The 14,764-nt window shown below is 39.3% G+C and overlaps 1 protein-coding gene across 1 annotated transcript in view; it reads right to left on the bottom strand.

The window, feature by feature from the left end:
• The window catches only part of LOC140628416 (fibrous sheath-interacting protein 2-like), a 75,231-nt gene that overhangs the window by 37,520 nt on the left and 22,947 nt on the right, over positions 1 to 14,764 (bottom strand). The window contains exons 11-14 of the mRNA XM_072817791.1: positions 14,258 to 14,349; positions 12,393 to 12,453; positions 6,442 to 6,478; positions 649 to 673 (exon numbers count right to left, since the gene is read on the bottom strand). Coding sequence (XP_072673892.1) covers positions 649 to 673; positions 6,442 to 6,478; positions 12,393 to 12,453; positions 14,258 to 14,349 — 215 coding nt within the window. The remainder of the gene's footprint in view (positions 1 to 648; positions 674 to 6,441; positions 6,479 to 12,392; positions 12,454 to 14,257; positions 14,350 to 14,764) is intronic.

Here is a 14,764-nt window from a genome sequence, read left to right as displayed (position 1 = left end):
CAAGAAATATCCTTTTGGTGCCAGAAGTCTAGGTCTTTGTGTTTGTTGCATGTTCTCTGAATTGAGCAGTGTATAGGTGAAAGAATGTGTAGGTGCACTATTCCCCTGAACCCCTCTCGTATTCATGAGTTGGGGCTCATGTTCACCTTCATCTTTACTTGGTCTAAGTTGCAGTTCTCAGGTGACCAGGTCCCTTCTCTTGATGGAGTACCATCCTAAGATTTTTCTTACTCTCGGAAAAATTAAGAGACAAATCTAGGCATCCTGGCTCACATGCCCAAGGGACAGGATGCTCAGCCCTAAAGCCAGATCTCAGTGGTCTGCAAAGGCATTTCCCTTGATGGCTTCCCATTATGGAGTGGGTTTGTGGTATTTGATGCTTTTCTCAAGATAACTAAATCTCCTAGTGCTCCCTCAACCTATCTTCCTGAGCCCTCTGCCCAAAGGGCCAATAACAGTAATTTTGGACCTCTGCAAAACTCCAGATTAACTGAGAGTGAAAGTTGAGAAGAGAAGAAGGCAAAGAGGGAGACTGACTAATGTCAACAGATGATTTTGCTCATTTTGTGATTCACAGATTTTTATCTAATTTCATATTATAAAATATCCTTAACGTGTTGCTTTATCAATGAATTTCATCGTACATACTTTTTCTTGACAGCCATTCTGTTGTCTGAAAAGTAAAAAGAAATTGATTTTATTACTTCTGATCAATAATTTATCTAATGACCCCCCCCCCAAATTCCTAAACATTGAATCAGATTATCTCCTTTGTGCTTGGGAGAATTTTTTTCTGTCTAGCAATTCACAAAAAATAATAAGCTTTATTTTTTGCCTAATCCCCCTATTTAGCCTCCTACTTAGATATTGGCCTGTAGGTATAGGACATGCTCCATTACTCACAGGAGTAGAATGATAGCTGAATACACAGTAGAATAGTAAACAGCTGCTGCATAAACTAATGTCTCTTTAATATTACTATTCATGAACTACTTAGCCATGTTTGTTTTCATAGTGGGTTGGGAAGAGCATGGGGTTGGGCACAAGGGGGCCCACTAGTCCTTTCTGCCTGTTCCTCTTCATCAGAGCTTCCTGATAACCTGCTTTTTGCCCACCTCCTCAAAATTGCTAGTCTTCTCCCCTCACCCAATAGTAGGAAAAGATCCATGGATTAAAATAATGGGTTTCTAATCATATGCAACACCAAATTAGATATAGCCATTTTCTAGGTATAATATTCTATTCACTGTTTTTAATGTTTTTATTTTTTATTTTTTAATTTTTTAAAAAAGATTGTATTTATTAGAGAGGGAGAGAGAGAGAGAGAGAGAGAGAGAGAGGCAGAGATACAGGCAGAGGAGAAGCAGGCTCCAAGCAGGGAGCCTGACATATAGGGCTCGATCAAGGACTCCAGGATCACACCCTGGGTTGAAGGCGGGGCTAAATCGCTAAACCACCCGGGCTGCCCTAAAGTTTTTATTTTAATCACACAGTGCTCATCTTAATCCCTATCACCTATTTCACTCATCCCTCCCACCCCCTTCCCTCCAGTAACCATCCTTTTGTTCTCTAAAGTTAAGAGTCTGTTTCTTGATTTGCCTGTCTTTTTTCCCTTTGCTATTTGCTTTGTTTCTTAAATTCCACATATAAATGAAATCATATGGTATTTATCTTCCTCTGGCTGACTTATTTCACTTGGCATTATACTCTCTAGCTCCATCCATGTCATTGCAATCTATTATATGTTTTAATCAAAATTATTTATTATCATTTACCAAATGTAAACAAAAATATATTCTACTAAATTGTAGCAAGAGAACAATACAATCATGTAAATTATAGAATACTTTAAAAGGTTAAAAAAGTCCCGAGACTCTAATTACAATTTATTTTCATATTTTCCTGCCTACATGGATCACTTGCCTTTTTTCTTCCTGACCTTCCTAAAGGAAAAAGGGTACTCTATCTTCATTTTTACTTGGCCTTACTGTGTTCTCAAAATTACTTTTTTCCCCAAGGCCTACAATTCAATTTTGAGAAATACAGTTCATCTCTGAAATTACAACCTAATTCCTAGTAGGAAAAGAAAAACTTATGGGTCTCAGCTGGGGTGAGGGAGCAGTAGCCCATCCTCAGATTACTACTTTTTTTGTAATGAGGAACCTGTAACATGAATGCTGATGTTGGTGATACAGTTCCTATCTTTTGGCTTTATTTTTCTAAGACTGTTTCTTAGGCCAACTCCAGCACAATTTCTTCTTGTAGGTCCTCTGGAACCTAATGCATCCAGATTCTTTTTTTCTGCTTTCTCTACCTCACACTACAGGCAGCAAGTGGAACCCAGAGTGTCCTGTGTATTTGTTGCTACCTGTCCCCACAGGCTTTCTGCCCCCAAAACATGCATTTAGATAAAAGGAAATGGCAAAGAACTGAAAACAAAACTAACCAGACAGATGAGAAAGACTCATATAAGGCCACTAGAAAATAGTTGTAATATCAGGTACAATCTACAGTTCACAAAAAATTATCAGATTCTTGGACAGAACATGCAATTGAACAGAAACATGCAAATGAACTTGCTGTTACATTGGAAAGTTCCATCATCATTCCAGGAGTGACATGGTATTTCATCTACTTTTCCCTAGTCTTAGGTGGTTTTCCTCAATAGGTTGATGCTACTAGAGGAAACTGTCTAAGATTTAGGTCATCTGTACTGCTAACTTCCTACTTCTTAAATAAAGTGGGCAGTGATATTAATAACCATTAGTTCAGAAGCCCCAAAGAGAAGACACACTTTTTTCACAGTTTAACTTGTCATATCACAAAACTATAAATACACCTTTTTGCTTCTGACCTTCTCCATACAAACTCACTTTAGTCCAGAAGATAACTTAAAAGATACCACATGGTTGGCCAGCCCCCCCTTGAGGATTAATGTGACAAACCCAAGTTTTAGTCTGCCTAATGATGAATATCTAATTTTTAAAAGATTTTATTTATTTATTCATGAGAGACACAGAGCAAGAGAGAGAGAGGCAGAGACACAGGCAGAGGGAGGAGCAGGCTCCATGCAGGGAGCCCTACGTGGGACTCCATCCCGGGTCTCCAGGATCAAAACCCAGGCCGAAGTGGCGCCAAACCGCTAAGCCACCCGGGCTGCCCTGAATATCTAATTCTTAATTTAATTGGTGGCTTTCTGTTTGTATCTCAGGCCCATAGCTTTGAGGTGATGCCTGATACATCCTACTCATCCACACACATAGTCCCTCTATTGTCAAATCCATTTATTCATTCCAGTGGCCAAATGGGAATATAAAGCAGTACCTCTTTATCCTAACATCAGTGGTTTTATCTGAAAGCCAAAATCTGGGTGGTACCACGGGTGGCCTTCCTTTTTCTTGACATTTTATCCACTGCCCTGCCCTCAGTTTAATCTCTGGCATCCCTCAAATCTCACTGTCTTTTGTCCTGATGCTTTGTAAAGCACAACTGAAGTCAGAGGTAGTGCCTTATTCATCTTGGTATCCCTCTAATACCCAGAACCATACTTTGAACATAGTATGTTCTCAAGAAAGTTTGGCACATAAATTCCCACTTAACAAATCTTAGATGCATACTTCTCTCTACTCCAAAAGGAAGGCCATTGTGCAGGCCACAAATCATTAATGGACTTCTGTAATGGGCACCTATTTAACTATCTTCCATTTGTCCTACATGCTGCTGTCACAGGTGTTCGGCAGAGTTATTGACTTGATAATATCACATCCCTCCTCAAAGCCATTAGACTGTCATCCAGTGAATGAAATACAGACTTCTGAGGACAGTCTTCAGCATGAAAGACCTGCTGTCTTCTTTATTTTGTTTCTCCTCTCATCTTCCAACCCAATCATAAGAACATACTCAGTATCTAAATGCAAAGCTTAATTATTCCAACTGTCTACCCCACTGCTATCTTATCACATTTGCTTTCTTTTGTCCTGAATTCTTTGGTTTCTAATTCTGTTTTGTTAAGCTTGCCAGTACGGCCTTTGTGTAGGTATTAGAAAAAACAGAGAACTAAGGAGTTGAGAGGAGAGAAGGGAGAGAGGTAAGTGGTGGAAGAGGCATGATGCATCTAGCATTGAGGCTTGGGAAGCAAGGAGCTGCATCAGAGAAAGAGGACTAAGTCCAAGCCCTTGAACCTGTGTTCCTCTTTGTAAGGTAAGGGAATGGGACATGGGTGCATTGGGTAGAGCCAGATCAGATGGTGTTGTTAGCTCTGGCCTAGAATTGTCTTAGGTATAGCTAAAAGTACTTTGATGCTATGTATTTGAGGGGAATGGGGAAGAAGCTCCAGGTCATATGCAGAGCTCTTCATCTTAGCTGAACTAAGATTTTTAGCAAAAGGGTATCCAGAGCATTTGCTTTTGAAAAGACTCAAGTGATTCTTAGCTCTGTAGTCTAGGGTAGTGGGAAGGCAGGAGGAAGAGGGAAGCAGGAATTAACACTTTCTAAAACTACATAATCATCATTCTTCACTTTTATTTCTTTAAACTATCCTAATATTGGGCTAGTCAGTTTCCTTCCTTCAGCATCTTTGCATCTTATGAGTACTCAGTAAGTGAAACTGACTTCATCACTCCTAAGCATAATATCCTTCTTTCTTTTTTTTAAAATTTATTTATGATAGTCACAGAGAGAGAGAGAGAGAGAGGCAGAGACATAGGCAGAGGGAGAAGCAGGCTCCATGCACCGGGAGCCCGATGTGGGATTCGATCCCGGGTCTCCAGGATCGCGCCCTGGGCCAAAGGCAGGCGCCAAACCGCTGCGCCACCCAGGGATCCCAATATCCTTCTTCTACAAAGCTTGCTCTGAATGTCAACACCATTTACCACCACATGCTACTTCACCTACCCAACCATTTTCATCAGAATTTTGAATTTATAAGACCTATCCTGGATCTCATTTGATTTGAGTGTTTAAAAGATGGTGGTGTTGGATATGTGTATTCCATCAGGAGTTATTTTATATGCATGAAACATTCAAGTTTGAGGGGAATTGCACTTTAGCAGAATAAGTGGCCACCACAGTTTGAGGGCTGGAAGGCACCTAGGCCAAAAAAAGAATATCCTTTAAAAAAAGGGGGGGGGGGATGATGGGCAGCCCCGGTAGCTCAGCGTTTTAGCGCTGCCTTCAGCCCAGGGTGTGATCTTGGAGAACTGGGATGGAGTCCCACGTTGGGCTCCCTGCATGGAGCCTGCTTCTCCCTCTGCCTGTGTCTCTGCCTCTCTCTCTTTCTGTGTCTCTCATGAATAAATAAATAAAATCTTTTTAAAAAAATGGGATGCCTGGGTGGCTCAGCAGTTGAGCATCTGCCTTTGCCGTGGGGCATGATCCCAGAGTCCAGGGATTAAGTCCCATATGGGGCTCCTGGCATGTAGCCTGCTTCTCCCTCTGCCTATTTCTCTGCGTCTCTCTCTCTCTGTCTCTCTGTGAGTCTCTCATGAATAAATAAAATATATATTTTAAAAAATCTTCACTGTCCTTGATTTTTGCATCATTAGAGATCCATTACTTTAGATTACAGTGCAAGTATCCTCAGGATGGGGTAACAGATTAAGTCATTAATACTATATGTAAACTAATTCATCATCATTAGAAAACCAATAACCTCAAAAGGCACAAGTAATGTATGTTTGAATGTGGACAGGGGGACGGGATCCCTGGGTGGCGCAGTGGTTTAGCGCCTGCCTTTGGCCCAGGGCGCGATCCTGGAGACCCGGGATCGAATCCCACGTCGGGTTCCCGGTGCATGGAGCCTGCTTCTCCCTCTGCCTGTGTCTCTGCCTCTCTCCGTCTCTCTCTGACTATCATAAATAAATAAAAATTAAAAAAAATGAATGTGGACAGGGGAAAAGAATAGATCTAGATCCCAGAAAATTACCTGGAAGGAAGAAGTAGTGCTACCTGAAAGGGGAGTGAAGGCCCTGGGTATTAGGGGAGTATAGAACAAAAAAGTGAGACTAGAGGTAAGGTATAAGAACAGAAATAACTCCACCTACTTTATAATTTTAGCTTAGTCCAAGAGGTTGCAAAAAAATGAATGCAATTAGAACTATAAGAACTGGGATCCCTGAGTGGCGCAGTGGTTTGGCGCCTGCCTTTGGCCCAGGGCACGGTCCTGGAGACCCAGGATCGAATCCCACGTCGGGCTCCCGGTGCATGGAGCCTGCTTCTCCCTCTGCCTGTGTCTCTGCCTCTCTCTCTCTCTCTCTCTCTCTCTGTGACTATCATAAATAAATAAAAATTAAAAAAAAATAAAAAATAAAAAATAGATTAAAAAAAAAGAAGTATAAGAACTGATGATTCTGTGGGAGCATCTGCCCTTAAGCAGCACTCCTATGTAATTATTAAGAGGTTAATTTAAAATAACACATTAATTTATTAAGTTTTCTTACTTACCTAATTGACGAATCATAAGAAGGGAAGACTCCTTGAGCTACAGGTGAATTTTTGGAGAGAAAAAGAAAATTACTACTTGTTGGTATCCTTCACAGGCTACTTGTAAAACTGTGATTAATGTCTATTAATAGCTCTGTATCAGGTCTTTATTCCCTGTTGTCACTACTGTGTTTGAACCCTCCAGGGACTCCAAGGGAGGCATAAAATACTTTACAATCTGGGGCCACTGCCTACCTCACCAGCCTCATCTCTGGTCACCATTCTACATATATTCTGTGCTCCGGAGATCTTGAACAACACGTGATTCCCTTTGCCTGCACCCTTACTATTTACTTTATAACTCTAATATCACTCTTTTAAATCCTTATCTTTTAGGATTCACTCAGCTTGTGTCATCTCTTTCAGAGAGCCTTCCTTGAAATCTGCCTGCACAGACAGGCATCCTCTGCCAAAGCTTCTAAAGCACCCTAAACTTCCTTCTATTGTAGGACTTACAATGGTTTACAGTGTCTGGCATATAGTAAGCACTCAATAACACTTATTGTTAATAACACTTATTGTCAATTCTTTAACACAGGTGTTGGATCAATGTTTGTTTATTAGTCTAACAGTCACTAATCTCTTCCCACTCAGATACTGTCTAACATGCTTTGTACGCTATCTAGCAAAGTTCCATAAGTGGAATTAGAAAATATATCCAGATAATTACAGTAAAGGAAGACTTCATGTAGAATATCTCCATAGGAATACTGGAATGGTATATGTCAATTATACACCTACATCACTAAACAGTCTTAGACAAACAGATTGCTCTGAATAATAGAAAATAGTATTACCAATTAGAGCCAGTTCAAAGTCAAGGCACATTGCTATTTATCTTTCTCCAAATAAATGTAAAGTGTATTGTGAGTAACCAGTAAAATCCAATGATCTGCTTTAAAACATTCACTTAAAATTCTATGTGCCTTCTTGAGTTTCCTTGTGTATGAGTATGTTTTTGCAGGTGTACAGTTTTGGAAAGGAAGGAGCTGGAATTGTGTATGAGCCTGAAAAACTAAGTGCGAAGATAATACTGTTGTGGTGGTTTTGATGTATGTCTACGAATTCTTCGGTAATATTCCCTCCAAGAAGTAGAGAGGTTAACTCTCTTCCCCTTGAGTGTGGGTTGGACACAGTGGCTTGCTTCTAATGAACAGTACAGGGTATAAGTGATGGTATAAAACTTCTGAAACCAGGTTATAAAATATATTGTGTGGTTTCAGCCCCTTTACCTTGGATCACTCCCTCGGGGGAAGCCAGATGCCATATCATGAAGATACTCAAGAAGCCCTATGGGGAGGTCCATCAGGTGAAGCACCAAGAACTCTTGTTAACAACCATGTGAGTGAACCATCTTGGAAGTGAACCTTCCAGTCCCAATTAAGCCTTTAAATGACTACAACAGCCCTGAATGACAACTTGACCATAACCTCATAAGAGATCCTGAGTCAGAATCACTCAGCTAGATCGTTCCTGGATTCCTAACCACAGAAACTATAAGATAATGTGTGTGTGTGTTTTAAGCCACCAAGCTTTGGTGTGATTTGTTACTTAGTAATAGATAATTAATGTGACTGTTACAAAATAAATAACTCTTCTACAGTTTCTGGGAATATGGTGGATTAAATATCCTGAAGAGCCTGTATGAAACCTATTACAAATGCAATGGGAATTTGATAAAAATGCAATTACAATGTAGAACTTCAGTGTAGCTCTTTAATGGCTGGACACATCTAGTAGACAAAACAATCAGTAAAGACATATACTCAATAAACGTAATTTAATATTTATTTAAAGCCGTCTATTCTTCAAGAAGAGAATATATTTTTTTGGTATGTCCATGGAGCACTTTCAAATAGTGATCACATATTTGGCCACAAGGAAAACCTTAACAACTCCAATGTGTTAAAGATTTACAGGTTATATTCTGTGCATTTAATTAAAACACTGGGACCTAAAATATTAATTTCTCAATAGTTAAGAAACATACTTATTGATAATTCTCAGATTGACAAGGGAATTTAGAGGACAAAATATAATCTACCTAGAAAAGTTGAACTAATTCTTTCTCTGCCAAACTTGTTCATATTTCTGTACTGCCTGTCTACTGAATGGCACCACTATTCACTACCCATTGAGTTGCCCAGTCTAGAAATCTGAGTTCTCTTCAACTCCTTCATTTCCCATATTCAATCAGTAACCAAATCTCATCCATTTGACCTCCTTAGTTTGAGTCAAATCTGTACCCAGCTCTTCATCCTCACTGCCACTGACTTTGTTCAGGACTCATTTCTAGCCTTGACTATTTTTTTTCCTTGGATCTGGATGGTTTTTATTTTTGTCTTCATATTGTCCCTTATTTTCCAAAAATTTACAAACCTATATACTGCTTTATATAATCTGAAATTGTTTCTTAAGTACATAAATGTAAAGATTTTAACATACACTATGTATGTTATATACATATGTATTTTTAACATACAACTATGGCAAAAAACTTGAATAGAACCCACCCCTACCCCACCTCACCACCAAACAAAACAAAACAAAAACAAAAACAAAACAAAACCTGAAAAAGTGCTTTTCTCTAGGTAATGGTTTTCCTCTATGTAGCTATATATATATTTTTAAAGATTTTATCTATTTATTCATAAGAGACAGAGAGATAGAGAGGAAGAGACACAGGCAGAGGGAGAAGCAGACTCCATGCAGGGAGCCTGATGTGGGACTTGATCCCGGGGCTCCAGGATCACGCCCTGGGCCAAAGGCAGGCGTCAAACTGCTGAGCCACCCAGGGATCCCCTATTTAGCTATATTTTTTAAAGATTGTTTTTGTATATTTTTTATTGGAGTTCGATTTGCCAACATTTGGCATAACACCCAGTGCTCATCCCATCAAGTGCCCCTCTCAGTGCCCGTCACCCAGTCACCCCATCCCCCCGCCCACCTCCCTTTCCACTACCCCTTGTTCGTTTCCCAGAGTTAGGACTCTTTCATGTTCTGTCTCCCTCACTGGTATTTCCCAGTCATTTTCTCTCCTTTCCCCTTTATTCCCTTTCACTACTTTTTATATTCCCCAAATGAATGAGACCATATGTCTGTCCTTCTCTGATTGACTTATTTCACTCAGCATAATACCCTCCAGTTCCATCCATGTCGAAGCAAATGGTGGGTATTTGTCATTTCTAATGGCTGAGTAATATTCCATTGTATACAAAGACCACATCTTCTTTATCCACTCATCTTTCGATGGACACCGAGGCTCCTTCCACAGTTTGGCTGTTGTGAATATTGCTGCTATAAACATTGGGGTGCAGGTGTCTCAGCTTTTCACTGCATCTGTATCTCTGGGGTAAATCCCTAGCAGTGCAATTGCTGGGTCGTAGGGCAGATCTATTTTTAACTCTTTGAGGAACCTCCACACAGCTTTCCAGAGAGGCTGCACCAGTTCACATTCCCACCAACAGTGTAGGAGGGTTCCCCTTCCTCCACATCCTCTCCAACATTTGTTGTTTCCTGTCTTGTTAATTTTCCCCATTCTCACTGGTGTGAGGTGGTATCTCATTGTGGTCTTGGTTTATATTTCCCTGATGGCCAGTGATGCGGAGCATTTTCTCATGTGCATGTTGGCCATGTCTATGTCTTCCTCTGTGAGATCTCTGTTCATGTCTTTTGCCCGTTTCAATATTGGATTGTTTCTTTGCTGTTGAGTTTAATAAGTTCTTTACAGATCTTGGATACAAGCCCTTTGTCTGATAGGTCATTTGCAAATATCTTCTCCCATTCTGTAGGTTGTCTTTTAGTTTTGTTGACTGTTTCTTTTGCTGTGCAGAAGCTTTTTATCTTGAAGAAGTCCCAATAATTCATTTTTGCTTTTGTTTCCCTTGCCTTCATGGATGTATCTTGCAAGAAGTTGCTATGGCCGAGTTCAAAAAGGGTGTTGCCTGTGTTCTCCTCTAGGATTTTGATGGACTCTTGTCTCACATTTAGATCTTTCATCCATTTTGAGTTTATCTTGGTGTATGGTGTAAGAGAATGGTCTAATTTCATTCTTCTGCATGTGGCTATCCAATTTTCCCAGCACCATTTATTGAAGAGACTGTCCTTTTTTCAGGGGATAGTCTTTCCTGCTTTGTCAAATATTAGTTGACCATAGAGTTGAGGGCCCATTTCTGGGTTCTCTATTCTGTTCCATTGATCTATGTGTCTGTTTTTGTGCCAGTACCATACTGTCTTGATGATCACAACTTTGCAGTACAACTTGAAATCTGCCATTGTGATGCACCTGGCTCTGGTTTTCTTTTTCAGTATTCCTCTGGCTATTCCGGGTGTTTTCTGATTCCACACAAATCTTAAGATTATTTGTTCCAACCCTCTGAAGAAAATCCATGGTATTTTGATGGAGATTGTATTAAATGTGTAAATTGCCCTGGGTAGAATTGACATTTTCACAATATTAATTCTTCCAATCATGAGCATGGAATATTTTTCTATCCCTGTGTCTTCAATTTCTTTCAGAAGTGTTCTGTAGTTTTTAGGGTATAGATCCTTTACCTCTTTGGTTAGGTTTATTCCTAGGTATCTTATGCTTTTGGGTGCAATTGTAAATAGGATTGACTCCTTAATTTCTCTTTCTTCAGTTTCATTGTTAGTGTATAGAAATGCCACTGATTTCTGGGCATTGATTTTGTATCCTGCCACGCTACCAAACTGCTGTATGAGTTCTAGCAATCTTGGGGTGAAGTCTTTTGGATTTTCTATGTACAGTATCATGTCATCTGCAAAGAGGGAGAGTTTGACTTCTTCTTTGCCAATTTGAATGCCTTTTTATTTCTTTTTGTTGTCTGATTGATGAGGCTAGGACTTCTTTTTTTTTTTTATAGGACTTCTAATACTATGTTGAATAGCAGTGGTGAGAGTGGACATCCGTGTCATGTTCCTGATCTTAGGGGAAAGGCTCCTAGTGTTTCCCCATTGAGAATGATATTTGCTGTGGTCTAGCCTTGACTATTTTAACAGTCTCTTGGATGGTAGTAAGCAGCAGCATGGCATCACAGCTAGAATTGGTTGAGTACAACAGACCTGGGCTAAAACCTTGGTTTTGTCACATACACTGGGAAACCTTTGGCAGGGTAATTCTCCACTCTGAGACTTAGTTTATTTGTATGCAAAATGGTAAATAAAAATACTTCTGTCCTCATTAAATTGTTGGGAGGGTTAAATGAGAGGATATAAAGAGTTTTGCATGGTTAACTGGCATATAGTAAGTGTTCAATAAATGCCATTATTTTTATTGTCTTCTCGCCTCTAATTCTTTTTTCCCTTTGTAGAAAAGACAAATTCTGATTATATTACACCCCTGCCAATATTCTTCGATAGTTGCCCTTCAATAACAGGATAAAAGATTTCTTGGCATGGCCTACCAGAAATGTAATGATCTAACCCTTCTCTAGCAGTCTAGCTTCATTTCCTGTAATTCTCTAACTTGAACTTTTAGATAAAGCAATTCTAAGAAAATTTGTATTTCTGAAAACATACAATGATCTGCTGTCTTGGTAAATCTATTCCTTTTCCTGGAAGGTTCTCCTTCCATTCATCTGCTTAGAAAATTATTTCTTATCCTTCATGTCTTAGCCCAATTGTGGCTTCTTCTGTAAAAGTTTCCCTGGCTTCCCTATGCTTCCACTGAACTACGTACATATCTCCATTACACTTATCATCATGGGTTGTGATTATTGGCATTAGTGTTCCCCCACTAAACTGTAAAACCGAGGATAGGGACCATGACTTTTCTACGTTGCATGTACGCAGTAATTAGCATAATGCTGTCATGTAGCAGAAGCTCAATAAATGTTAGTGGAATGAATGGGTTAGTAGATTGCAGGATTTACTTAACTGTTGCTAATGTTTACCTGACTCATTGGTAAAGCTTGATTTCTTGGCCCTTTTATCATTAGAATCAGCATATGTCACCTATTTATGCCACAAGAAAAAAAAAACAATAAAAATCCTCGAAGGAGCTTCAAAAGAATTTGAACATTGGCTATTTCTCACATTTAAAATAACACATTTAAGAAAATGACTTTAAAAGTCCACTTGTGATAAAAGTACATGTTTTACTTGGTTTATAGTACATGTATTATTTACAGAATTCACAGGTTTGTAGAATCCATTGTTATTCTAAAATTAACTGAAGAATGCATTGAGCAGCATGGAAGGTAATCAACTGAGCAGCTAAAAAGATTATGTGTGGTCTTTAAACAAAGTTAGCTATAGGGGACATGATTTTAGAAAGCTGGAAGGCAGAGCGCTCATACAGGATGTGACTGTTTGATTTGGCCAAGAGCTCTACCTGCTTAGATAATTGTATAGAAAGATAAATCTAACACAGTAGACTTTATTTTTGCCCAGATATGAGAGCTAACAGAAGCCACTGGAAGTACATTTTCTGACACTGATGGAATGGGTGAGATAAGTTGGGAAATAGTAGCATATTCTATTGTAAATAAAAGTGGTCATGCTATTTCTCAAAATAAATCAAAATAAATCTCAAAATAAATGTAGCCATCTGATGTATTCATATTGTTCACATGTATTTTAAAGCCACCTTTAAAAAGTCTAAATTTATTTATTGACTTTTTGGGGCAAAGTATGTAGTATGAGGTTTGTCATCAATGTTACATTCAGGGCATACTTTTTTCCTGGTCTATAGTGAGGCTAGTAAGAAAAGTAATTCCTGATGTACGACTACTAAACTATCTCAAAGCAGTTAAGTTTCTTTTCTTCAGAAACTAAGCATACCAATTATGGATGTTGACAGAGTGATACAGTGCCCTGTACACAGCAGGTGTCTGATAAATATTTGCATATATGGAGAAGCATATTGTGGCTAATATGCTACATTTGAGCAGCTATATATAATTGAGCCTGCTGCTTAGTATGCATTTCATGTAGGACATTGCAAATGATGCTACTTTCTCCCTTAGTTGTGATGGTAGACTTTTGGGAAGATTTTGGTGAATTTCCTGCTTGATGACCTCTCTTTCAAAGCATGTTAACTTTTTAGAACAGCTGAGTCAGTTAATGCAGTGCTAATAGAGCCAGGGATATGGATTTGATTCTTAAAATGACAATCTGGCAGTCTACAAAGGCAATCTATGTTGTGACCAGAGGCTGCACCCTGAATGCTGCCAACTTCCCCCATCAGATGAGTGATCACTGGTCACAAAGGGGACAGGGCAAGGCAGCATGGCTATCTTGACACAACCCATCAGCACTAGAAGAAAATGATTCTCAAAGCCCGATTTGTTGCTTTCTCTGCAGGACACAAGTCTGTACTTTGAAGCTCTTGGAGCTCATCATTTAGGGAGCCTTTAACCTAAGGGCTAAGTGGGAGCAATCAAGTTGCTTCCGGTAAATCTCTATTAAATTGAGGCAAAAATAACATTCAAACTTTGGATCTGTTTAACACATTTAAAGTCTCAGTCCTACTACTTTTGCTGGCTTACAACTTGTCACTGATCGTCCCTATACTTACAGTATGACAACACTAACATAACTGGCAGCTATAAGCTTTGGAAGTCTGAAGTAGCACAGCATCATTACGGTGGGTTTGCATTTCAGTTTTTATAAAATATTACTATGGGGGGTTAATTTCAGGGAATAAGGCTGCTCTGAATTTTCTTTCAATGAATGAAATTGTGTTATACCCATATTGATCATAATTTCATACTTCATTTGCTCTGTCTGTATCTGGGACAAAAGAAATGTTACTTGCCTCTTGTTTCAAAATAGTCTGTATGGAATGTCTGGGGACATTTGCTGTTTTAGCAGAAACTCCTGGAGCTTGAAGTGAGTTATTTTTAATTCCTGGGGGCGGGGGGAAGAAAAGGTACCTTTTAATATGAAAAAATGATAATAGTTCTTACTGCCATAATGTCTGGAATTACCACAGTCAGGGATATATTTCTTCATGCAAGTAAAGGCAGTATCTCCAAATATACGATGCCTTCCAGTGTCTCACTACTACTGTCTGGGACAAGCCTGAATTCCCTAACTTGTGACCCTAAATTACTCTGTCAGCTTAATTTCCCACCACTCCTCCTGCCCCAGAATGAGCTGGTTTGCACTTTATTCAGTAGGCAAGAGGGACCCACCAAGGACTTTTGAATAGAGGAATTATAATGCTCAAAACTGTATTTCGAGAAGATTACATTCACAACCCACTATAGGATATATTAATAGGAGGAAAGAGACTGGAGGCATGTTATTGCAGTAGTTAAGG

This window comes from Canis lupus, chromosome X, assembly GCF_048164855.1.
Source record: "Canis lupus baileyi chromosome X, mCanLup2.hap1, whole genome shotgun sequence".
NCBI classification, from domain to species: Eukaryota; Metazoa; Chordata; class Mammalia; order Carnivora; family Canidae; genus Canis; species Canis lupus.
This window is presented reverse-complemented; position numbering and strand designations above follow the sequence as displayed.